At 38.8% G+C, this 27,536-nt stretch overlaps 1 protein-coding gene across 1 annotated transcript in view; it reads left to right on the top strand.

The window, feature by feature from the left end:
• Positions 1 to 27,536, top strand: part of Znf385d (zinc finger protein 385D) — a 243,059-nt gene that overhangs the window by 92,369 nt on the left and 123,154 nt on the right. Inside the window, exon 2 of the mRNA XM_042680295.1 lies at positions 21,119 to 21,229. Coding sequence (XP_042536229.1) covers positions 21,119 to 21,229 — 111 coding nt within the window. The remainder of the gene's footprint in view (positions 1 to 21,118; positions 21,230 to 27,536) is intronic.

Below are 27,536 nucleotides of genomic sequence, written 5' to 3'. Positions count from 1 at the left end.
CTTGTTTTAGAAACTCCTGTTGGTTTCTAAAAATGAAATAGTTGAACTGGGTGCCAGTGACTCACACCTGTAGTTCTAGCTACTGAGGAGACTGAGTTCAGAAAATTGAGAATTGAAGTCAGGAAAGTCCCTAAGTCTCTTGTTTCCAATTAATCACTGAAAAGTTAGAAGTAGAGCCATGGCTTGAGTAGCAGAGCATCAGCCTTAAGCAGAAAACTAAGAAACAGCACCCAGATTCTGAGTTCATGTGCACGTGCACGTGCATGCACACGCACACACACACACACACACACACACACACACACACACACACACACACACGCAAGTAAATAAATTATAAATAGTTGATACCTATGTGCCTAATATAATAAAAACACCACTCAAGAGAGGTTAAAATACAACTTGCTGTCCAGGAGGGTGTAGCCTCAGTGTTTTCAGTCCTTAAGGAAGGATGGTCCTGTTGGTTAGCATCTCTCTGTGTAAATTTCAAAATTCTATCAAGTCATATGGAAAACCTCATTGCCATGCATTCATATTGCATTGTCTCTGAACTCAACTTGGAGAGAACAAATACATTTTTTTTGAGTTTTGAATTGATTTTTTGAAATTTTTATCTATTAATATGATGTGTCTTTTATTTATATAGTTCTTTCTTTAATATGTGTTTCCCATTATCCCTGTAAAGTTGTACACTGGTAAAGTGATTATATTTCTTGCTGACACAGCTAAATTATTCATAACTTCTCCAATACAAATGAGAAAGCTCTGATCTTCGACCAAAGGCACTATACATTCTAAAAACTAAATGTTAAACTATCATGATCTTTTTGAATACAGGTAAGATTTTCGGAAGAAGTCAGTCATTGCATTGCATCAGAAAGGTCCATTCAGCTGTGAGATAAAAATCTCACGAGAAGAATCTCATTGGAACGATTGAGAAGACTTAAGAAGTAAAACCCTGTACCCTTCACTTACAACTCTTCTCCCACTAATAAGCCTTCCCTAACCCGCCCATCCCCCACAACACTTATTAGTCCTCCCCTTGTGATTCTAATGATGCACCTGCTTTACAGCCCTTGTTCTAATGTCATGTTGTGTAGTAATTACATGTCTCCGCCTTCCTCAATACAATGCACACTCAGAGGCCAGGGACTTGATTTTTGCATCTCTTCCCAGTGCCTGCCATCGTAGGATGTAGGCTCTACAATCAAACAGATGTTAAGACTGAGCATACAGAGAAGAGAATTTACTTTCAGCCACAGCTTCAAATGATGCACAGACATTACCGTGTGCGGCAATCCCTCTCTTCTAAAGCCTTGGCCTGTTAGGGGCTAAAATCCCATTCTCTCCTACTTTTCCCCCAGCTCTAACTTCGTGTATGCCCTTGTTACTTCTTTCCCACCTGCCCTTTCAGAGACAACAGTGCTAACGCAGGAACATTTGTTTCCTTCTTCTCTATTTTTACTAAAAAGATAAGTATAGTACGCTGTCTTCAATGACATCTTGAAAATTTAAGTGTATGATGTTCTATATTTTAAACTCATAACCTGAGCCTTATTTCTGAGTCCTTACCTCTCTCTTACCTCACGAAACCAACTGATACCACGTATTAGTATACCGTCCCTATACCTGATATGAACTTATTTTCTTGTCCCATGGCTATAAGACATTTCTCTCTTCTCTTTATTCATGAACTGATCAACATTATTGTTCCACATTCAGCCACCTAGCTGAGAAGACACTCTTCATCTGTTGCACTTCAGATAACAATGACCCAAAGCCTGTCTCCTGAAACCTCTACATGTCTCTTGTCATTTATCAACTTCTACTGGTTGGATTGTGGGGCTGTGGCTCAAGTGCTAGAGTGCTGTCTCCTAGCAAGCACAAGGTCATGAATTCAAACCTTAGTACCACCCTAATCCACCCTTCCTACCCCAAATCCAATGGGGAAATCTCTAAAGGCTATGGCTAGTTCTCTGTTACCTGATCCATGCCTTCAGTCCATTTTCACGGATTATTCTTGATATAGGGTCTAACGTTATACCCTGGACAGCCTGCACATGATACTATTATTTGTGTTTTCCCACACAGCTGGCATGACAGGAGTATACCTGTCTACCCAGCAACTGGTTGCAATGGAGTCTTATGACCTTTTGCCTCATGATCTCTGCCTTCCAAATAGTTAGGATTATAGCTGTGTTTGGCTTCATTTTTTTTTTTTTTTGGTCAGTCATGGGGCTTGAACTCTGGGCTTGGGCACTGTCCCTATGCTCTTTAGCTTGAGGTAAGCTCTCTACCGTTTGATCCACAGCGCCATTTCCAATTTTCTAGTGCTTTATTGAAGATAAGAGTCTCACAGACTTTCCTGCCTGGGCTGGTTTTGAACCATAATCCTCAGATTTCAGCCTCCTAAGTAGTTAGGATTACATGCGTGAGCCATTGGCGCCCAGCTTGTTTTTGTTTTTCCGATAAGATGTCAGCTACCTTTTTTCCCCCAGGCAAATCTTGAACTCTAAATCCTCCTGCCTCTTTGCCTGCCCAAGTAGTTGATCTCACAGATGTGTACCACCATGTCAATGCTCGCTGAAGCCATTCTCTTAAAAAGGGGACACATTCAGCCTCTTACTTAAAACCTTTCTAAAATGCTCGACCTTCCCAGGTGATCTTCAATTCATTGTTTTCAGTTCTTTATCTTATTAGGCAATATGTCAATGATGAACACAGGATGTTTTTAATGGTTCTATATATCATCCTGATATCAGCACTGGAGATACATCATGAAAATACTGTATTTGAGGGGAGGGTGCTTGTTTTTACACTTGTATAGCTCTCAATGGTGGTCTCTGAAAGTGCAATGCATCCTGTACATGCCTGGCTTTGTTCCAAGCATATTACTCTGAACTGATTTCATCCTTCTAGTACTGTGCAGAGTGATTTCTTTTTCCAATTAATGTATATTAATGGTTTCATTGTGTTATTTCCATACATGGACATAATGGTGTTTGATTAAATTCACCCCATCTATTGCTCTTTCTTAACCCTCCCTACTCTTGACTGAATTATGCAATTTTAACAGATGTCACTATTCTATTTTCACTATTCATATAAAGTGTTCTGATCACGTGCTTTCCACTGTGTCATGTTCTTCCATCCCCTCTTCCTACAGTTTTTCACTCCCAAATTATCTCCATTGTCTACTCATGTAATTCATTTTATTTAGATCTAGATGCTGCCTATGAGAAAGAAGATGCAAATATTTATCTTTCACTGTGAATTATTTTACTTCACGTGATGTTCTCTAATTCCAGTAATTTTCTTCAAGACATCATTGCAGTTTTCTTTATGACTGAGTAATAGTCCGTTGACCTTACTGTTATTATTTTGACATTATTATAATTAATCACTACAGTACCTCATGAATTTTTTTTTGTCACTCGTGGGGCTTGAACTCTGGGCCGGGGCGCTGCCCCTGAGCTCTTCAGCTCAAAGCGAGTGTTCTATCCTTTGAGCCACGGCATGACTTCCTACCTCATGATTTTTGTCCATCCATCAAGTTGTTGTGTGCCTAGGCTAATCCCATACCTCCAGTGTAATTTGTCCTCCCTTTTCCATATTTAGCCGACCCACGTCATATCTGTCTTAACTTTGTACTAACTTTATTCCTTCTGACTTAAACTATTGCAAGCTGTGGTCTACAGAATATGGTCTATTCCAATTGAATGTCTGAGATCTGCTTAACAGACTGACACTTGATCCATTATATTTCTGTCTCAAGTTACCATCCTCACCCCACGAATGGCAGGCAGCCAGATCTCTTTGGCAGGTAATTAGAAGTCTTCAGCACCAGCACATTTTCTTTATGGTGTTTGTCTTTTTTATGTGTGCAGCTTTTAAAGCTAAGAATCCTTTACAAAATAATACCATTATCTAGCAAGATCTAGAGAGCTAGTTTGGAAAGTTGACTTAAAGTGCAAAGTCAGTTCTGCAACAGAAGAAGGAGGAAAACATAATTTTAACTGTCTGGTTTTATGGTGGGAGGAATCACATATTCCAGGCAAAGGAAAAGAATTCTCATCAACAATTTCCAGAAGATTCCAGCGGAAGCACCATGCTCCTAAATAAACCATGCTCTTCATGTTGAAATACAATTTAGAAGGCCCATTATTTCAATGGAATAGTTAATCTGGTCCAATGTAGACAACAATAATTACCTACAAACCTTAATTTATGGAGATCACATTCAAAGGTATTTTGGACTAGTGTACATCCTTTGGAGCCAAGGTTACTTTTTTGTTAGATTTATTATTTCAAACACACAAGAATAAATCATGCTTCACTTCAGAATAACATAAAGATTATCTGTGTATAAAGACTTTGCTCCCAAGATTTTCACTGAAATAAATTTAAGGAATGACCATAGCTGGAAAAGGCTAGAGGTGTTTGTGTTGATAACAGATGAAAGTTTTCAATATTCTGGAAGGCAGAAGGAGGATGTGAGGATTCAAAAAGGAAATACAGAGAAAAGCATGGGGCCAGCTGGAGGAAGAAGTCTGCAGTCAGGAACTACATGGGGCATGAGAGGTGAGAGCAAAGAACCTGAGACACGTAGGGCAGAAAGTATGGAGACTGATTTAAAAGAAAAAAAAATGTTTTATATTAAGGTGAAGATACATTATAGGCAAATTAGTGGAAAAGGAAGCAATAGAAAAACAGTGGCTTGCATAATCATGAGTCAAAAAATAAGACAATTTAGTATCACTGGATAACAAGAAAATATAAGCAGTTTACTCAGAACTGAATAAAACAAAATCTTTTGGCCAGGGCCATTGGCATATGCTTATAATCTTAGCTACTTAGGAGGCTGAGATCTAGAGGGTTGTATTTAGAAGCCAAAGGTATGATTTAAGTTGGTGGAGTGCTACCTAAGCAAGAAACTGAAAAAGCTTGAGGCCACTTGGTACAAGAAAAAAAGAAATTTTCTTTATGGTATTAAGAATATAGAAATCTGTCAAATTCTCCAGTCACTCACAAACAATATCTAGAAAGATGAGTGCAGTTAGAGGCTATTTTATTTAGAAAATTGTGAGCATTCCAAAGTGTGAGTGTAGTTTAGTGTATTTGTGAGGAAGTAATTGAAGGATAAAATAAAGTAAAAAATGTATATCTTTAAGTAGGGAATTTGAGATATTGGCTTAAGTGAATAAAATCAAGACTAAAGCTGAAACGTGTATTTGAGTATTTTATGCAAATTAATGAAACTTTAAATGTTTATGTAGAAGATAGACAGTGTGACAATAGATAATATTTACCTATTAAATTCTTTTTCCTTTTTTATTTTTTACACTAGAACTGGGATTTGGACTCAGGGCTTCTCATTTTGGTTGGGCTTGCTTGGGCAGTTATTGTTCTAGTACTTGAGCCATGCCTCCAGCCTCGTTTTTGCCTGGTTAATTATCCTCATGGACTTTTTTGTCTGGGCTGGCTTTGAACTGAGATGTTACAAATCTCAGTCTCCTTAGTAGCTAGGCTTACAGGTTTAGGCTACCAATGCCTTTTTTTTTTTCATTCCTCTTTCTTTCCTGCTTGCCTGCCTGCCTGCCTTCGTTCTCTTTCTTCTTTCTTTCTTTCTTGTGGTAGTATAGTTTAATCTTAGGATTAGACTCACAATATCTATTACCATGCCTGTCAGGCTGGTTAAGAGAAACAGGTAGAGCAGGAAGAACATAGAAGTGAAAGAGGCTGGCTATTCTTTGGGTGCAAGAAGTAGCAGATGGTATAATGAAAGCCAGTTAGTTGCTGGAGAGGCTTTTCTTCTACTCTGTGTAGCTGAGTTTTGTCTGCTTGTATTTCCCTTATTAATTGTTATTTGTCTTCTGTTCTATTGTGCGTGCGCGCGCGCGCGTACACACACACACACACACACACACACACACACACACACATCTCCTGTGGTTTGTTAACCCGAGAGGCACCCAAATTCAGACCCAGTTTTGGAGTGAGGTCAGAAGTTCAGTTGCCTATGATGTGGGTCTCAGGGGCAGTGGGAGGTGCTGGAAGAAACACTGATTTTAATCAACCTGAATTTAACTCTGGGAGCTTCATAGTGTCATAGATGACAGGAGAAAATCCATTATCCTGTTTGTGCCTCAATGACTTTCTGAACAATGAGCAAAGCCCTGCCTCTTTTGGTGGATTATTGGCTGTATTGTGCATACATGGAAAACATTTTAGCTTCTGTGGAACATCAGTGAAAACATGTCAACCAGATGAATGGATTCTCTTACAGGGGGTTTCCTAGGGCTCTTTCTCTCCCCCAGAAGCCGAGTAAGCACTGCAGTGATTTTGCCTTGTTTAGGGACCTGGCCCTGTACTTTTAGAACTCTCCCAGGTCACTCTTGTGTACAGTCAGGGTTGAAAATAATTGAGTTAATGCATATTAAGTGCTTTTGAGGTTCCATTAGTAGCATAATTCTTTTTTTTCCAGTTTGTGTAGTAATAGGGTTTCAAAACTGGGCCTTAGACTTGCTAGGCAAGTGCTCTACCTCACGAACCATCCTTTTAGCCCCAAATTTTACTTCTGGAACAGTGTATTTATGGCATATGGCCATTAAGGCTTCTAACAAATGTGTTGATTCTTCTTCTTTTTTGTTGTTGTTTTCGGTCGTGGGGCTTGAACTCTGAGCTTAGGTGCTGTTCTTGCACTCTTCAGCTCAAGGTGAGTTCTCTACCACTTGAGCCACAGCGCCACTTCTGGCTTTCAGTGGTTTATTGGAGATAAGAGTCTCACGGACTTTTCTGCCCGGGCTGGCTTTGAACCATGATCCTCAGATCTCAGCCTCCTGAGTAGCTAAGATTACAGGTGTGAGCCACCAACACCTGGCATTATTCTTTACAAAGTTATACAACATGGCTTCAACCAAGAACCATTTTCTAGACCAGCTTCTTCTCCTTATAATGATTGACAGGCAGCTAGAGTGGTTACTTTTATGCCTCTAAGTTCTCTCTTCAATGGTAAACCTTATGGAGCATTTTTGGTGGAAAGGCGCTTATTCAAAAAAAAAGAAAGTACAACTCACTACCCTTTTCCAATTTGAGGAAGGGAGAAATATTATTTCAATGGTAGACGCTATGGTACTAGAATCCACAGGGCACTGGAAGGGCTTGAAAGAAAAGTGTCTACCTTAACTCAGACTAGAGAGGTCCCTTGGAAAAAAATTCCATTAGAAGGGCTGGGTAAGCATTTTATACATAATATGCAAGTAAAGATGAGAGAAAGAAAGGAGCCTTAATAAAATGTAGAGAAGAGTAACCACTCTGGGTTCTACCAGGCATTCCATATCAAGTCTGTGTTACTGCCTAGGGAAGAGAGTAGTGGAAAAAATATAATCCAGAGATGGAGGGCTGGGTTAGCTCAGGAAAGCAGTGTTTGTCCTAATAACATTCCTTTTTTGTTGTTGTTGGTTGTGGGCTTGAACTCCGCTTGGCTCTGTCCTTGTGCACTTCAGTTCAAAGCGAGCCCTCTAGCACTTGAGCCACAGTGCCACTTCCTGTTTTCTATTGGTTCATTAAAGATAAGAGTCTCACAGACTTTCTTGCATGGGCTGGCTTTGAACCATGATCCTCAGATCTCAGCCTCCTGAGTAGCTAAGATTACAGGTGTGAGCCACCGACACCTGGCTCCTAATAACATTCCTTTGTGGCCTGAGTCCATGTCACTGCTTATGATGAAGAGTAGATGGATTTTCTCTGGGAGGAGGAGAGATCAAAATTTGTGAATTGAGGACTTCATAAAAGAAGAAGCCCAATATTTGTAACAGGAATTAAATGATGCCAGATAATAAGGTCTGAAAGACTTTCTGTAAGACGGTGCAGGAAAAATACTTGTCTATATATCAATACATAAATAATGTGTATATGTCTGTATATACATGTGTGTGCAAATGAATATATATATCCATGCAGATGAATTTACATATTGGTAAAAATCATAAAACTGAACAAGTGTTTGATTGTGAATGTCTTAAATGTATGTTATTTGGAATTTCTATGTTAGAGGAGATCCCACAGATTATCCACACAGGATTAATTTGAATAAAAGTGCCATTTTACACATCATTATACTTTCTTAGAACATTAAGTAGTGATCTAAATAAAGAAACAAATATACAAAGAAGCTGGAAATTTACGCAAATCAAAACATTTAGCTTAAAATTGATTTCTTTTGTGGTTTAAACAAACAACAAAATCCAGATTAAGTGTTTATATAGCTCACAACTGTATGCCATTGTCTAATTTTTCTATAAACTTTACAATGTCCATCTTGTGACATTTCAAAAGACTAGTTAATAAAAGTCTGTCCTTAAGTGGTACATGATTCGTTTTCATGTATTCTCCTTATCTCGAACAATATCAATTATTTGAGCCTCTTTCTTCTCCCCAAACCTGTAGAGATCACAAAATTCTTTGAGACTAAAATTGACCATATTGGCAAGAGAGGCAAAGAAGAAATGGTCGAAATGGTTCATGGATATTTCTTTCTTTTTTTTTGCCATTTAGACAAGAAATTTTGTATTTTTCTTCTTTGAACAAGTCACCTGAAAATTAGTGTGTGAATAAAATTTCACAATGGTTCCCAGATTTTGCAACCCATTCCTTTATTTTTTTTTGGAGTTCAATTGTGCCTCTCAAAAGGAAACTTGAAATTCCTAACCCCTAGAACATCATAGTGAACTCTCAATACTAAGTATTAGTCTTACAGAGTTGATCTAGTAGCAATGAGGTCATTAGTTTGAGTTCTAACCCAATAAGACTGGTATCCTTATAAAAAGGAGAAATTAGGACAGAGACAAGCCCTGTGTAGTGGCTCATGCCTGTAATCCAGTTACTTAGGAGGCTTAGATCTGAGGTCCACAATTCAAAGCCAGCCCAGGCAGGAAAGTCCATGTGACTCTTGTCTCCAATAAACTACTCAGAAAAAGCCAGAAGTAGTGTTGTGGCTCAAGTGCTAGTCTTGAGCACAAATTGGTCTCATGGATCAAACTCAGAACCAGAGTTCAAGCCCCTTAGAATAGGCTGTGAATATGGTGGAGTGATCCTAGCTACTCAGAAGGCTGAGATCTGAAGTTAATGATTCAAAGCCAGCCCTGGCAGGAAAGTCCGTGAGACTCTTATAATTAGCCACCAGAAAACCAGAAATGGGGCTGTGGCCCAAAGTGGTAGTGAGCTACCCATGGGTGAAAAAGCCCAGGGACAGTGACCAGGCCCCGAGTTCAAGCCCCACAACTTACAAAAACAACAACAAAAAAGATGATAGAGTGGGATGATACAACCAGAGACCAAGGGCAGGCAAAGATGGCTGACAATATGTCAGAACGCTGAAACAGGCAAGGAAGTGTCACCAAATTCAGGCCACCAGTTCTGGAGGGCCACACAACTCTTCTTCATGAAAGACTTCAAAGGTGGCACAAAGCTACTGAATCAGGAGCAGGTTTATTATAGCACCTTCTAGGAGAGTAGGCTCAAGAAGAAGTGTTGTACTGGAGGTCCTGAGATCCTCAAACTCTTATCTGTGGCCATGGTGGTCAGTCCAGGAAAACTGGGTTCATGCCTATTAACTTGGGTTATGCCTTGCCAAGTCTCTATACACATGGGACAAGGGAATGCTGACCTTGGAAGGTCACACCTGGGCTCTTTGCACAGCTGTGGAGCATATGGGTTAGGGAGACCCTGTTGTGTCTCAGTTATTCTATTAACATGCCATCCCTCTCAGCAATCAGGTTTCAAAACTCCCTGACTAACCCTTGCCAGGATTCTCCACTACAGGTTTCAAAGGGAACATACATTGATCTTTAACTTTCAAGACTTGAGTATTATGAGGTATTTAATATCTACGTTTTGGACTTTTATTCTCTTTTTTTTTCCTCTTGGCAGTACCAGGATTTGAACTCAGGACTACCTGCTGTCCAGGCAAGCACTCTTATCCTTTGAGCCACACCTCAAGTCTTTTATACTTCAGTTTGTATGTTAGATCAGGTCTCAATTTCAATCTTTCTAGTTCCACCACTTAAATTATGTAGGACTATGTGGCTCAATTAGCATGCCCAGCAAGTTTGTTGAGACTGGTTTTGAACTGCCATCTTCCTATCTTCTCCTCACAAGTTGACTAGAATTACAGAATCACAGACCTGAGCTAGCTCAATGGCAAATCAATCAATCCATAACAATAAGATTAAATACCAATTAACAAAGGACATTTAAAATTTATTTTTTTCATGCCAGCACCTAAACAAATCATTAGATAAATAAATAAATAATGAATCTCATTTTGTACAAGAAAGCATCTCATTTGGTAAATGAAAGAAACTGAATGATAAGAGCGTAGAAAGGACACGTTAGAAAATAAGAGAAACTCCTTGAAATTCCCCTCCCTCTAACTTACACATAAAAGCATACTGTCTTTTCCGTCAGAACGAAGCAGATTTGAGTTGCTGGCCCACATGTTGGTGATGCACCCGGAAGCCAGATGTTTTATGGGTCTGTGATTCCGAAGATAATGGAATGCATTCCTGCGATCTGTTCTGTCACTCAGTCTGTCATGCCTCCGGTCTACACTGGGGCATGCCATGGAAACAGTCTTCACTTTAGAGTCACGGCGTTTGTTTCTCTTGCATCTTTCTCAGAGAACCTCTGACTTCTCTCCTGCAGAGAGGCCCTGGAGGATTTCAAGGTCTGAGAAAAGAGGTTTGACTGTGGGTCCAAAAGAACAGGATTGTGATGAAAACCACTGAGTTAGCCTAACGAGACTTGTCTATGTTGATGACGAAGTTTCTCAAGTGGGCCAATTTAACACTGGTGTCTTCTTCCTCCTTCGTGGTATTAGGACAACCAGACAGCATGCATTCCTTAAAACCCAAGAAAGCAACACCGTTTTGGGTAGAAAATATCATTAACAAAATAAGGGAGCTCGAGGAAGTCATGAAAAATTCTTTCATTTTTCCTCTCAGATTTATTTCTTTAACAGAATGTGAACTTTTCCATGTTTAAGGAAGGGGGATGATGAGTAAAGTTGAGTATACAGAGTGCCCCCTGGATTCCAGGAAAGGGATGAGAACTGGGACTGTGTGCACGGTGATTCATTGTCTCACCCACTGGGGTGCCTCAGACAGATGATTTCTAAAGTGGCATTTAAGGTTGAAAAGCCAAAGTAAGTTGGTGACAATTCCACATTTCCAGTGAAAAGTCTTGGAGTATGGGCGTCTGTAGGCATTCCCTGACAGGGTCACAGGGTTCTGGCTAAAAGCAATTAACAGGATCACATAAATAATTCTAAGAAGAGTATCATCTAAGATGCCCTTGTACTCATTCTTTCTTTGCTTTGAACCTGCTGTGCTCTATGTCACTATTCTATCACAGAATACTAGAAAACAAAGCCATGGCAGAAAGATACTGGCAGTCAAATATCTCTTACATGTGGGCATGTCTTGAGTACTTGGACAGATGCCCTCACTCACTCAAGTTCCAGCATTGGCTTTCTGAGCAAAATCAGTTACTTCTTAGTTAGGGAACCCTTAGGGTATTAATCTGCATTCAAGACATCTTTTAGGGACATGGATATGGTGCTTATACCAGCAATCCCAACTACTTTGGAGGCAGAGACAGGATCATCACAGTTTGAGACTACCTGGGAAAAATGTTTGACTTCATTTGAAAAACAGACAATGATAAAAAGGTCTACTGGTCCATAGGTCAATTGGTAGAACACTTGCCTGGCAGGAAGAGACACTGAGTTCAATATAGCCATTACTTTATTGCTAGAAGGCAATCTATATTACATGTTGACTCTGCTTGGTAGTATAAGTTGGTGTTGAATTCCATGTTTTGTCCTGGAACTCTAATAATCATAAACACTCCCTACTTATGAATCCAGGTTTCCTGCTGCTATTGTAAATACCATGCTGTGCCGATACATGCTGTTTTGATATCAGCTGTAAGTATCTTTCAGTTTATTTAGCAACTCAAGAGACAAGTACTTGAAGCCTTGGATTGGTGCGATCCACTTTGCTAATGGCTGGATACAAGAACATTGAGAGGCAAGCATCAGTGGCTCATCCCTGTAATCCTAGTTACTAAAGAGGCTGAAATCTGAGGATTGCAGTTTGATGCTAACTTGGGAAGGAAAGTCTGTGAGTCTCTTATTTCCAACTAACTACCAAAAAGTTGGAAGTGGAACTGTGACTTAAGTGCTAGAGCTCCAGCTTTGAGTATAAAAGGTAAAGGACAGTGTCTAGAAGCCCTAGTACTAGCACAAAAAAAGCAAGAAACAAACAACAACATCAAAAACCTCAGTGAAGCTACTCAGGAGGCTGAGCTCTGCGGATCATGGTTCAAAGCCAGGCCAGGCAGAAATCTCCCTGTGAGACTGTTATCTCCAATTAACCACTCAAAAACTGAAAGTGGCACTGTGGCGTAAGGAGTAGAGCACAAAGAGGCTCAGAGACAGAGGAAAAATCAAAGGAAAAAAAGTGAATAAAGAAATTCACACAATACATTAAAAAACAGAAGACAACAAAATAAAAACTCTTGTTTCCATTTCTTGGAGTTCACTTGAAAAAGTTCCTTTGAAATGTATTCCAAGAAATGACAAAGACTTTTAAAAACACTTTAGAACTGAACTTAGTGGTAGAGCACTTATATAGCACATATGAAGCTCCAGCACTGCAAAAAGAAAGCAAATAAAAAACCTACAGAGAGCTGGGAAGGTGGCTCAGTAGTAGAGTGCTTGCCTTGCATGCATGAGGCCCTGGGTTCAATTCCTCTGCACCAGATAAGCAAAAAAGGGTGGAAGTGGTGCTGTGGCCCAAGTGGTAGAGCACTAGCCTTGAGCTGAAGAGCTGAGGGACAGCGCCCAGGCCCAGAGTTCAGGCCCCACAACTGACACAACACACACACACACACACACACACACACACACACACACACACACACACACACACACACACACACACACACACACACACACACACAACACAACAAAGACCCCTATATAACAATGCTGTATTTACTGCAATCAGAATTAAAATATGATTTCCTGTTATAACAATCCAATTTTACTTTCCTCTGTCTATTAACAAGTACTGTACAGTTTGCTAAATTCAGGATCTATTTAAGGCCCAATATTTGAAATTGGTTGGTATATCATTTAAGCATCTTTGAAATTACGTGCCTTCTCTCAGTTATTTTCTAGCTCTTTCTCTGGGAATCATGCCATCCCTTCTGTACTTTCCCATAGTCTGGGATTTGATGTCCCTCGGTTTCGTTCAAACACATAACCACATCCAGGTTTCATGTTCTTGGCAAGATGATTTTGTATTGTGTCAAACTGTCTTCAGGAGATGCCTGCTGTCCTGCTTTTCTGTCTGCTACCTGCTGGTGTCTGAGTGGTGGAGGAGCACTATCCTCAGCACCTACTTTACTTCTCACTATGCTGGTGTGACAGTTTCACAGTCTACTGTCCAACCATAGTTATTCTGCATTTTGTTTTGATCTCTTTGTATCTCAACATAGTTAATGAGTTCCTTACAACTTCCACATATTGAAAGCTATAGCTTCCTAATCACTTACTATTTCTCCTACTGCATGTGGGAATGTGTGGGCCAACAAAAACACAGATAACAAGATGCTTTCTTGGTGTATACTACCTTGAGTACCTCTACAAGTTCAATGCTTAGATCACATGGGAGATTCACTTGCAATATTGGTAGGTATTACCCAACTTTTCTACATGTTTCTCGAGGGCTTATCCTTACCAGATGTGTTGTTACGCTTATTTTTGACAATCATCCATGTAAAGACCATGTCCTTTTTATTGTAAATTTCATTTCTAGAATAACCAGTATTTGTATGTTTTTATTGGTCATTTCTACATTCTCCCCTACATTTGTAATGCTCTTCTAAGAGCATTTTTAATGCTCTTATTTTGTACTTATACACACACACATATGTTTATATATTTTTGGCACTTGAACTCAGGGCCTGGGTACTATTTCTCTGCTTTTTTTTGCTTGAGACTAGTACTCTACCACTTGAGACAGCTCCACTTCTAGCTTTTTGCTGGTTAATTGAAGATAAGAGTCTTATAGAGTTTCTTGTTCTGACTAGCTTCAGGTTGCAATCCTAAAATCATAGTCTCCTGAGTAGGATTACAGGCATGAGCCACTGGCTTCTGGCTGCATTCTTTTTAAAATAAAGCTTGGCCATTGACTGATTGGTACTTATCATTTTCAAAAATGATAAATTTCAAAATGCTGCTTTGTAAATACGGTACAATAATCTTTGATGTATTAGTATATCATAGACATTTCCTTTCTCTTTTTTCTGTTTAATCATATTTTCTTTATCTTTATTGAAGAAAGCATACAGAGAGCAATGATTACAATTGTAGTTGGTAAAGGTAGAGTTCTTGGATTTTAGTCAAAGTTCTAGAAATTTCTCCCTGAGAAATCTGAATCCACTCAATTTTCTGTCTTATTAATTAATTAATTTTTGGCAGTACTGGCAACTTAGCTATGCTAAGTCAATGTTCTACGACTTGAACTACATCTCTACCTTCTTCTTACCTTGGATATTCTTTCTTCCTTCCCTTCCCTCCCTCCCTCCTATCATCCCTCCCGCTCTCTCGCTCGCTCTCTTTTCTTCCTCCTTCCTTCCTTCCTTCCTTCCTTCCTTTCTTCCTTTCTTTGTGAAAATACCGTACAGAGAGGTTACAATTACATGAGCAAGGTAATGAGTACATTTCTTATCAAGCTTGTTGCCTTCTCCTTTGTTTGCCCTTCCCATCTCCCCCCACCCCCTACACACCAAAGTTGTAAAGTTTGTTTTTCGACATAATGTCTTATACATCTCATTGTTGCAATGGGTCCACCTGTATCTTTGCAATAACTAGTATATATCTGAGACAAGCAGAAACGGTCAGATAAGTTGATGTTAGGCGAAATTAACCCCAAGATAAGGACTCAAATCATTTTTCTTTCTTGATATTGTTTCTAACATATTTTTGAGATGATTTCTTTATTGCTTTGTATGTCTCCCCCCCCCATAGTATAACACCTGTTTTCATTGTATTTGATGTTGGTATAATTTGGGGAGGGGAAGGGAAAAAACCTTGGATATTTTCAAGTTGAGGTCTTGTCAACCCAAGCTTTGGTCCTTTTCCTTGTATTTAATTGTGTTTCTGAGTGCTAGCTACCCACCAGTATGCTTCTTCCATAACTAGGACAACAAGTACAAGTCCCCATGCTCAACCATTTATTGAAATGGAGAATCCAGAGCTGCCTTTTTGCTTGGGCTGGCCTTCAAATCTGATCTCCCAATCTTCCCTTCCAAATAGCTAGAATTACAGGTTTGCATAGTGCACCCAGCTTAACTTCATGTGTCTGTGCTTAAACCTCTATATACAAAAGTAATAAAAACAGCTTCCACCACCTGGGGACATTATGAAGACCTACTGAGCTATGATGTCTGGGTTCTTAAGGACTGAGCCTCACACTGTGTGTCTGCATTCAGTTAGCAGTCATTGTTTTCTTCACAAGTAGTTTGCACTTGGATGTAGTGGAACTCACTCATTTCTTCCTAGAAAGCTCTGGGTCACCTGGACGCATTGAGTCACTTTTCCTCTCCCTAAGTTTTCTGTTTATGCAGAAACAGGTGCTCCCTGTTCTTGATGTGTGGGAAATGACAGGAACGGTGGGGGTATTTCAGTGAGGGCTCCACAATCACATAATAGGATTCTGTGATCACAGTCTAACAAGGCTCCCTATCTATGGTAGACGTGAAGACGCACGAAGGATTAGGACAAGGAAAATAAAATAAGTAGGAGGCAAAGCTAGGACTTGATACTATATCACAAGCATTTGTTAAACACTGCTTTGAGGCAAAGTGGAAATGATATATTTTGTACCATGTGTTGCATTGGTTCTTCACCAATGCAACCAGGTGATGGGCTGGTTTCCCCTCTGTGACCTTGGAGTGACCTTGTCAATAGCACTGGAGGGCAAAATAAGATCCTTACAGTTAGATGCAGCATTGGGTTTCAGAATTATTATATACCCGGAGATGACTTTACAGTGGTAATTCCCAGAAGAGGGAGTAGTAGACTTAGTAAAACCTTTGCTACTGTTTATTGGTCACTCTGAAAACTGATTAAATGGTATTTTTTGTGATAACTGAGAAGGATATATTTTTTTCTATTATCATGACAACTCTGGAAAATGAGGTATTTAAATTCATATGAAGATGAGCAACTGTTGTAAAATAAAGAATTAGGTTCATCATTAGCCTTTGATCTGTGGTCAATACCTCTAACCCTTTGGAAATGCCCAAGTGATATGACTGTCTTTGCTTTCCAGCAATAGCTTAGTTTATACTAGTGAGATGATTGAGGACAGGGCCCAGTCACCAGAAGGACTAACCACACGACTGGAAAATTGGGTATTTGTGCTAAGTAATCCCAGCTTGACCTCCATGGAATGGAGTTACAGTAAGAACACTGGGTAATGAGACTTGTATGAGTTTGCTGGTTGGGAAAGTGAATGCAGTAGCATCGATATTCTGGGAGAGAGAGAAGATAGAAGCTTTCTACTCCATCTTCAAGCTCTTGCCTCTGTTCTCTTCCTATGTCTGCTTCTCATATATATCCTCTATGGTAAAACTATATTCCCTTTAAATGCTTTCTTCCTGTCTGCCAGTCATTGTAGCACATTCTCAAACCTGTGTGGATCATGATGACCTACACATTTGCATCCAGTTTGTCAACTACAAGTGTGTTTGTGACCCCCTAACTTGTATTTGGCACTGGAAGGGAGGATGTCATGTTGGAGACCATGCTATTCACACTGGGTAGTTAGTGCTAGAATGTCATTTCAGTGTTGCAACAAACATTTTGCAGTACCCACTAAAACTTCTATACATAATCTATCACAAATCACATTTTCCAAGATATATGTCTCAGAGAATGACTTCAATATCCAACATAGCAGTGATCAGAAATGTATGATAGTAATGTACTGATGAAGATTCAGAGAGGAAAAGTGCCCTCATAAGCACATTAGGAGAGAAATAATGGTTAGGAACATCAAACATACGGTGAGTGTCTGTGAGTGCAACCTTTCGATTGTTAGTTGTTAGTGGCCATTATTATATAGAAATATCAGCTGGAAGACACAACCTCTATACTTGAGGACTCCTAAACTTCTGGCATTTAAGTTCCTATTCTTTGATTGAAAAAGTAAGAGGCAAGTTGATAGTAGATCAGAAGGAGAGCAGTCTCCTAGGGCAAGAACTGTAAACTCAGGGTTAAAATCTTGCTGCCCCACAATGCAACAGTCCTCTTAAATGGGGACTCCTGATGCCCTTGAGACCTGCCCCTCACATGCTCATTTGTGAATCCATTTAGAAGAAATCCCAGAGGGGTGACAGCAGAGTCCCAGGCCCTTGATAGAAACACTAAAGTCCTTAAGTCTGAAATGAAGAAAAACATATTCATTTAGCTTTAAATAAGCCATAGGCTGAGTTGGAAATTGAATTTCAGTCTAGTGTCTGGCTGAACAGACACTAGTATATCATTCTGTTCTTTTGTTTATTTGCATAGGGGAGCTACAGACAGGATTCTGAAAGTCTACTCTTTAAGATATCCCAATTGAGAAATTATACAAATGTGTCATATTAGGTGGACATTACCATTTCCTTAGTTATAATTCAATACTACCAGGCTTAAGTGGGATTCATCTGAAGATTTTATGCATCTGATCCTGTGTACTAATTTTAGTTTAGTGTCTTTACTATTTCCTGGAAACCATTACACCTTTTTTCATCTTTTTAAAATATGAAAGTATTTCCACTTCTCAGATCCCCTACTTTTCTGAACTATATGCATGGTGCAATAATACTAAATTTAAAGACATACAAAAGAGTAAAGGCTTTAGTTATGGAAATCACAGATTAAAAGGTTTATTGTGATACATAAATATGTGAGTCAAATGATTAGTATTGTTTCTACATCTCCAGATCAGATAGTAGATGTGGTTTTAGTTACATGGCATTTAATTAAGTATCATTTAATTAAATAAGTAGTGGTGAAATGGGTTTCTATTTAGACTTTGTTCTTTCATAATTGCTAACTGTAAATGGTCATCTATGCTACGTACATATGTGTGTACACTGACACACATTAGATTATGTGTATTTTCATTGATAAATGTGTTAAACGTGTCATATTTCTATACTAGATTCCTATAAGACTAAAAGTAATTACTTTTAGTGGCATGCTTATAATTGGTGAAATTCATGTTTAAATTATATTCAGTTAAGTGTTTTTATTTTTCTTAAGCATGCTGGCAGATAAAAATGTCTCTGAAGAAGGCAACCCACTTTGCATTTTGAAATCAGATTTCATAGCCCAAGTGATCAGAGACTCATTCAGATTCAACAGAAGAATTTAATCTAGAGCATTCGTCACTTTTCCATGAAGCATCCGGTTCTAAAATACCTCTGGCACAGATGGGGTGGGTACCCCTACTTCCCCAGGGTTATTGAAAGACTCAAACAGCATCTTGCTCACCAAAAAGTCAGAACAGGGTATCTTTGAAGAGCAGCTCTAGTAAAAAATAAGTGTCATGCCAGGTGCTGGTGGCTCACGCCTGTAATCCTAGCTACTCAGGAGGCTGAGATCTGAGGATCACAGTTCAAAGCCAGCCCGAGCAGGAAAGTCTGTGAGACTCACTGGAAGCGGTGCTGTGACTCAAGCGGTAGAGCACTCACCTTGGGCTGAAGAGCGCACAGAGAGCACCCAAGCCCAGAGTTCAAGCCCCACGACCACCTCCCCGCCCCCCCCCCCTCAATGGGTGTCATATTTCTATTTCAAGGTATTATTATGAGAGAACTGATGTGTACCTTAATGGGTTGTGGGCATAATTCATCTGAAAGAAGTGTGCTTTGCTTAGGCAGAAAGCACATGCCACAGGCAAGATAAGACAAAGCAAGTCACTTAGGACTTTTTTTCCCCCAGCTCTGGGGTTTGAACTCACGGCCTCACATTTTGCTTCGTTTGCTTTACTGGCTGACACTCTACCACTTGAACTTTACTTTCAGTCTGACATTTTTTTTTCTTGTTAAGTGGATATGGAGTCGCATCACTTTTCTACTGTGGCTGGCTTTGATCCATATTTCTTCAGATCTCTGCCTCCTGAGTAGCTAGTATGATAGATGTGAGCCACCAATACCTGGTATATCTTTTCACTTAACATTTCACTTCTTCTGGAGGGACAGTTGGTTGTCTCTATGGTTATTGTTGAAAGTTGTAACAATATTTAAAAAGTGGTATAAAAACGACTTAGGGAAGCCAAATGAGAGCTGTTGAAACAGCTGAGATTTACACTTAAGATGACTGGCTGTCTCGGTCTCGGTGCATTGTTCATTTAAGTTCTGTGAAAATAGGGCTGGAGGTGGGGCTTAAAGAAAGCATGGAAGCGTGACTGGGATGGGGAAGTTGGGAGCATGGACAGGCGTTAATCCCATAGCAAACCCTTTGACCTTTCCACTGCTATCCTATAGTAGGCCCTGGCTGAGGAGAACAGATACTGTGGCTTGGAGCTAGGTTTTAATAATTAGATCAAAATAGTGAATTGAATTGAAGAAGGAACTTACATTTTGTGAAGATCACAGAGATTTCTGCAAACAAATTGCTGGAGTATCAAAAGTATCTCTAGGAACACAAAGTTCTAGGTGATTTTGTTTTTGCAGGACCCACAATGTATAAAACATGTAGTCACGTTTCATATATTACGAAAGCTTAGCCAGGCGCTGGTGGCTCACGCCTGTAATCCTAGCTACTCAGGAGGCTGAGATCTGAGGATCACAGTTCAAAGACAATCTGGGCAGGAAAGTCTGTGAGACTCTTATCTCCAATAAACCACTAGAAAACCGGAAGTGGCACTGTGGCTCAAATGGTAGAGTGCTAGCCTTGAGCTGGAGAGCTGAGGGACAGCGCCCAAGCCCAGAGTTCAGGCCCCACGACCAACCAAAAAAAAAAAAAAGTAAGCTTCCTGGCTTCATAATAAATACTGAACAGTATCTACTAACTTTGGTGAATTATCAGATTTAAACCACACCACAACTTTAAGAGAAGAACATAGATAGTCGTAAAGAGCATATGGAAATTTTTATTAGTCTTACAGCTAGGCATCATGATCTGAGCACAGAACAAAGGTAGGTAAGAGTTTTATCAGAGATAGGTTGTGACATGTTTGGTTGTGGCTTACTTTAAGATAAAGAGATGTAATTGACACTTGGTTCAAACTCTGAGTCCCCTTAAACTTGTCCATAGGGCATCAGTATATACTAGGTACTCAACAAGTGATTGTTAAATGACTTCATTAACAGCTCCCAGTGGGACAGGGTTTGTATGCTGTGACTTTTTTTTGGTACTGAGGATTGGAGCAGAGCCTTGTACATGCTATACCAGTGCTGACCTATTAAGCCACATCTCTAGTCCTTCAGTTTGTGTTTGTTTTGGTGATACAGACTTGCTGAGTTTGCCTGATGGGCCTCAAATGCACAATTCTCAGTGAAGAAGACTTTACTTCTCTAGTAGGTGGAATTAAATGTATGCACCCCCACATCTGGCCCTTTTAAAATATAGCAGATTCAAAACATAAGGCTAAAGTTGAATAATGGTATATAATTTACTTTCATAGTTGCCCAACTGACCAAATCTATTTTTAAGTTCATTTTGGCATACTTGTATGTTAGACTGTTGGCATTAGCAAAAACTTGAGGTTTAATACCTTTAATTATACTTAAGGATTATCTAGCTGGTACAATTGTTGATCCCAAATGAGAAAAGCACTTAGTTTGTAGGTTTAATGGGAACATTTATCATTCCCAAGCTTCAGGCTTATTATCTATTTTCTAAGCAAGTTGAAATGTCTTTTCTTAGCATAGAAATGTTCTTTATAATGGGAGCAGTAGATCGAAGCTGCACAGATTGGCTCTTTAATGAAGCAGGCAACTTTCCAATGGAACTGACAAGTTTGATTTCTATTTGTTGTATTTTTTCTCATTACAGATGGACCCAATTCAGAAAGCTGTAATAAATCATACATTTGGGGTTCCTCTTCCTCATCGAAGAAAGCAAATCATATCATGCAACATTTGCCAGTTGAGATTTAATTCTGATGTAAGTTCATTGTTTTGTATTTACTAAAAAAATAAAATATTGTTCTAATCTTGCAGGAGAAAAGATTTGTTTAGTATTTTTTTCTCCAGTAACTTAGCATGTCAAAATCCAAAGATAGCATTTAAATTTGCATGTATTTTGATTTCAGAGTTAATTACTTTATGTTTGTTTATGTAGTACAGAAAAAGCACATGTGTACAGTCTTAAATATGTGAAACTTAATGGTATATTTTAGTGTTTTTGGAATGCTAAAAGAAGATAATGTACTTCATCTTAGGAGAATAGTCACATTTAGAATCAAACAAGTTTTAATAGACTGTACTTCTGAATTAAGACAGACACCAAGGCCAAGTTTGGGACTTTTGAAATTCTGTCTTCTGTGTTGCCTCCAGTTCCCATGATAGCCCCAGTTTCTATCATGGCCCAGTTTGCATATGGGTCCAATTCCAGATCCACCATATATCCTGAGTTCTGCCCATTTTAGAGATCTCAGATACACTGTCAATCTGGCAGGCAATTCCAAAGCCCTTACATCATGGAAGCTCACAGATGAGATACATAGGGAGACTGAGATGAAAAGAGACAGCTGTGGACCTGAGCAGCCCTTCAGCAGGTTAGTCATACCTTAGTTATACCTGTTACAATGATCTGATGGACTTGGACCCATCTCGATGCTTCCAATTTTGAGTTGTGGCCAATGTGAAAAATTTTTGTTGATTTCCCACCCCCAGAAGTCCAGAAGAATAGGAATGATACTTTACAAGGACTAGGAATTATTCAAACTGTGGGAGAATACAGGACTCTTGCCTAACAAAATGGGTATGTCCAAGGTGTCATTAATCTTGTTCTATTTTGTCACCATGGAGACAACCAAATAGATGTTGATTGCGAAGAACTAAGCCTTCCAGTATGTCATCTCCACAGACAGGGAGGCCTTTTGGGTGGTCTGTTGATAAGGATAGGTTAAGAGATAATTAGGTACAGGAAATAGATGTGGCATAAAGAAAGTGGCTGGTGTCTTCTGGAAGAACATTTCCTTTTGTAAAAGGATTGCTGCTGTCTTCAAATCTCCACCTACTAGAGCAATCTAACAGTCCTTCTGCTGATTTGAGAAGGAAAATTCTGGCTGCATAATACCTGTTTTAGTTCATTTGCTATAACAAAATACTATAAGCTGTGTGACATAAAAATTTATTTCTCACATATATATACACAATAAATAAATATTATCTGCTGATAATTTTATAGTTTGATTTTATACTGGAGGAAAAAAATTGTAAATCAGGACTCAGAAGCACTTCAGGTCATTGGATTCTGTCTTACACCGAGTTGCAAGCATCTTTTCTTCCACATCCTGGTTAAGTCTATTGATTACTCCTAGTGATGGCCGGCTCATCATATCCAGACATACTTTGAGTAATACATATACTTGTATTTGTCATTATTAATATTATCCTAAATAATAAGAAATACTAACAACAATTATTGCAGAATTAAAATATAACATTGGAAATTCTGTATTATGATACCTTTATCATGTTGTTAAGAGGAACCAATGTACTGAAAAGCATATATTTGTTTTCTTATTGAACAAACTAAATTTTTCTAAATTTAGAAAATATTTCAAAACTAAATATCAATTAGATTTATCAAATGATCTATATACATATATGCACACAACACCCATACAAAGTAAGTCAAAATATACATATGTATATATAGTATATATATGTTTGTATATTTATACATACATAGTATATACATGTATATATATATATGTATATATTATTTTGATCCTCTGACAAATTTTTCTAATCTTCTAAAACTGTCTTCGACTCCTTCCATATAAATCTGAATTTTTGTCTTGTTTCCATTTAAAACCTAGATTCGTTCTTGATGATCACACTGTAATTTTCTTGAGTCCTAGTTGAATCTTCTGTCACATAGGAAAGCATTTCTTCCTTATGAACCTCTTTACATTTCATGGCTTCTTCTCCTTCCAATGAAAATAATAGCTTGTTGAGCTTTCATCACTAGATCATGAAAATTCAGTGTTTTTTTTCTTCTAAACTTTTATTTTTTTTAACCTTTCAGATTGTAAACTGTGTGGATTGGTGTTTCCTGTATCATGCAGCTTCCACTTGGGGCCCTGAAGATAGTTTAATTTTAATGTCATAAATTTATTTTGTGGTTATAAATCAGATTGGCTTCTCCTGATATATTCATTTTTCCTGGTTTCCTTTTTTACATATGTTTTATTGTAAAGATACTGTACAGAGAGGTTACACGAATAAGGTAGTGAGTACATTTCCTATTGAGCACTGTTACCCCTCCTTTGTTTTTCTCCTACCATATTCTTTTTATTTTTGAAGAAAACATTTATATAAAACCCATATAGTATTGTGCAAAGAATGTAAGGCTGTAATTTGTCCAATTATAAATCAACGCATTAAAATAATTTAACATTGCTATGTGGCCTGGTCAGGTTAGTAAGGATGTTGTTGAAGGAAAACTTAAAACGGGCCAACATGAATGTAAGACTATTACATGAAATAGAGAATAAATTTTTCAGTCAATTTACACGCAGAAGCCGAAGTGCAGAGGTTAGAGGATTTGTAGAGTGTGTGGCCAGCAGCTGCTGGACAGGGACAATGCCCATTCTCCACTGTGGCTGGGCTCCTCTGCTCAAGGTGGTATACCAAGTACGTGGTGTGGATGAGGTCCATGCAGTTCCGGCTTAGGCAAAGTGTCCTGGAGAGATGCCCTGAGTTCCTTCCCTTAGGAACTATATCCTTAAGGCGCTGCATGGATGAAGTCAGAACTGTTATGAAAGTAGCTCTTTCTTGAAGGCTTACCTAGAAATCCTCATCTTGTCACACTCACAGCTTAACCATAAGCACACTGAATTCATAAATTCAAGTGACTGCACCATTGTGTCTAAATAACATGGCTTCTTTTTTGACTCCAGACTGTCCAGCATTAATTATTTCTGAGATCTAAGGAACCAGAAGAGGGAATTCTCTTGTTAGAAGATCACATTGCTTGAGAGCCTCTTAAGCTTTGAATAACCACCAATACAAGTGGTAAATTTTGCAATGGTGATATGCATTAGAAATCATTACAAGTCTGCATGTTTGGATTCATATCTCTTCCTAACATACATATCCCAAATAAATGGTTTGACCTTAGGAAAATGCGACTAGTGGGTCATATTTTTTTCTTTCTAAATGAACAAATTAGACAGGTATACATTTTTCTTAATTCATCTTTTAAATATTTATATCAATCTTATTGCTAAGGCTGATGTTTAAAGAAAATAAATACTTAAACATAATGGTGGTTTTCTTAGAATCAAATAACTATGAAGTCCTTCTCTTTTTTGTGTAAAGTTACTTTATATACATGTTAAACTGTTTTGGAAAATGAAAATGAAAAGGAATCCTTGCATCTAGTTCCTCTTCTACTTGTCAATTCTCAGTATTTTTTCTCAAATTATAAATTCCACTTCTCAGGTTAGATACAATTTTCAGAATATTTCTTGTCTACTTATGGAAGTGTCTACTGTCTAAACACAATCCCTTGAGAATGTGCAGACATTATTAGTCTCACATTGAAAAATCCATCCTTGGATTTAATAGTCTAGCGGCAAAGGTTACTGAAAAACCACGCCTGTAAGTGGTGCATCTAATACCAAACCAGGACACAGAGTCTGGTGCAGTAGCACGGAATGCTGGGAATACCATGATTTCAGTGATTTTATATGAACTGAATAAAATATGATATTTAGGTGGTTGGATTATAAACTCTGTTGTGAATGAAACTGAAAAACTACATTTATATTATGGGATAAACAATGCTGTGGGGCATCTGAGTTGGTTCCATATCTTAGCCATGGTAAATAATGCTGCAATAAACATAGTTATGCTGGTAGCTTTAGTATAGCCTTGTTTGTGATCGTTTGGGTAAATGCCCAAAAGTGGGATTGCTGGGTCATAGAGGAGTTCCCTTTTTGAAATGTCACATTACCTTTTAATTTTTGAATTACCCTGACATAGCTGAACAAAGGGGTTTCAATTCAACATGTCAGTTTATGAGTATCTCACTCCCATCATTCTTCCCTATTTCTCCCAACCCCAACCATACCTTCAGTTTCCTAATTCCATTTTCACATGGGTGCACTGAATATTCTAGCTTTGTTTCTATACCCTTCCTCTCTCCATTTTTGCACCTGATGATTCCCTTGACCTCACCCTTCCCCTGACACCCCCATGTTCCAGCTTCCTATTATTCATTTTGTTAAACAGTAAATCAGTGTTCAAAGGGGTTACACTCCACTGGATTCCCTCCCTTGCATATACCATATTTTAGTTAACATGTTCTTGTATACATGCATATGACCCTGTATATGTCTACATATTTTATATAACTTAGTTCCACTTTCCACGTATGCAAAACAGTACTCCTCCTTTGTCTCTCTGAGCCTTACTTTGTTTACTGTAATGATTTTTTTTTTTTTTTTTTGGATCCAGTTGTGGGGCCTGAACTCTGGGCCTGGGCGCTGTCCCTCAGCTCTTCAGCTCAAGGCTAGTGCTCTACCACTTGAGCCACAGTGCCACTTCTGGCTTTTTTCTTTTTGCTTATGTGGTGCTGAGGAATCGAACCTAGGGCCTCATGCATGCAAGGCAAGCACTCTACCGCTGAGCCACCTTCCCAGCCCCTACTGTAATGATTTTAAGATACATCAAAGTTTGAAAATGTTATTGCTTGTTTTAAGAAAAGTGTTTGAAGGGGTCTAGTTTGTTTTCAGTGTTCGTATTTAGTATTCTTTGGTTGATTTTTAACATATATTCCTGATAAAATCTGCAGGGATAAATTGTCCTGGGTAAGCGACATGTACCAAACGCTCCGAACCTCTTTCAAGTCTGTTGTTGGGACTGTTGTGTTCTAAGAGATCTTGTGAAATATACTACCCAGTTCTAAACTCAATTTTCAGACAGCACTAGAACTTTCCTTTCATAAGAGAATGTCCACTGTCAGTCCAGGAGTGACTCACAGCTGCTTGGAGCCCTGGGTTCAACATCATGACCTTCTCACTGAGAGTTGTTTCTTCTTTTTTATTCTTTTTTAAATATGTACATTATGTTGTAAAAATACTGTACAGAGGAGTTACAGTTACATGAGTAATGAGTCCATTTCCTATTGAGCAATGTTACCCCTTCTTATGTTTTTCCCCTACTACCCCTTTTCTCCCCACCTCCCCAAATTCCTCTCTCCCTCCCCTCAAAGTTGTAAAGTTTGTTTTCAACATACTGTCTTGTACATCTCATTATTACAATGGGTCATCCTGTATCATTGTTTCAGCATTTTGTTGTTTCCCTTCCCCTCCCCAAATTATAAAAAATGTATATACAAGATGCAGGATACTGGAATCAAATACAGTGACAACAGGGGTTATACCATGGGGAAGAACATGCAAAGAAACAAAAAATTCACATAGTACATTATAAGTACATTAAAAAGAACAACAAGGAAGATAAAATCTCTTGTGTCCCTAACTTGGGGTTCATTTCGCTTAGCATCAGGTTATATGGTCACATGTACATAGCTTTTGACCTCTTCTGCTTGTCCTAAACATATACTAGTTATTGCAGATAAGGGAAACCATGAGACCTATGTTTCTTTGGGTCTGGCTTACTTCACTTAATATAATTTTTTCCAAGTCTTTCCATTTCCTAATAAATGGGGCTCTTTCTTCTTCAAAGACAGGGCCATTTGGCTGGGATGAGAGACACCTCTGAGAATGTGGTTGGGATTGGTGGTGCTGTGTGTCAGCGCTGAGCAGGAGTTGGGTGTGGAGAACGAGAAGATCGGAGAATTTCAGGCTGTGGCTGCATCTGGGTTATGTGGCTGGGTAAGCTCTATTGAAAAAGCTTAGGCCCTGAGTGTGCATTTGGGCACGTTCCATGTGTCAAGAAACTTTGCTACATCTTGACTGACTCCTATGTCTCTGTCAGAAAGTCTCAGCAAGTAAAATTTGAACAGAAGGAGCAAGCAAGAATGACTGGGTCTAGTTGTAGAGGTTTCAGGGAAAAGAATGAGTCAGCCGAGAACATAGAAATCTGTAAAAGCAATGCACATTCTGGGCAAGATTTCAAAAGTAAAATCCCAATGATTGGGATATTTCAGGATACTCTAAATCAGGCACTGCTATTCCAGAATGTCATCTGGGATGACATGAAGGATAAAGGAGAGAAAAGAAAAACCCAAGGGTTTTATATTTATCAAAATGTATTGTTATCCAATAGAA

The sequence above is a fragment of the Dipodomys spectabilis genome, unplaced genomic scaffold, assembly GCF_019054845.1.
Source record: "Dipodomys spectabilis isolate Male_0828 unplaced genomic scaffold, ASM1905484v1 ptg000054l, whole genome shotgun sequence".
NCBI lineage: Eukaryota > Metazoa > Chordata > Mammalia > Rodentia > Heteromyidae > Dipodomys > Dipodomys spectabilis.
The sequence above is the reverse complement of the archived record's forward strand: the minus strand, read 5'-3'. Positions and strand labels throughout refer to the sequence as shown.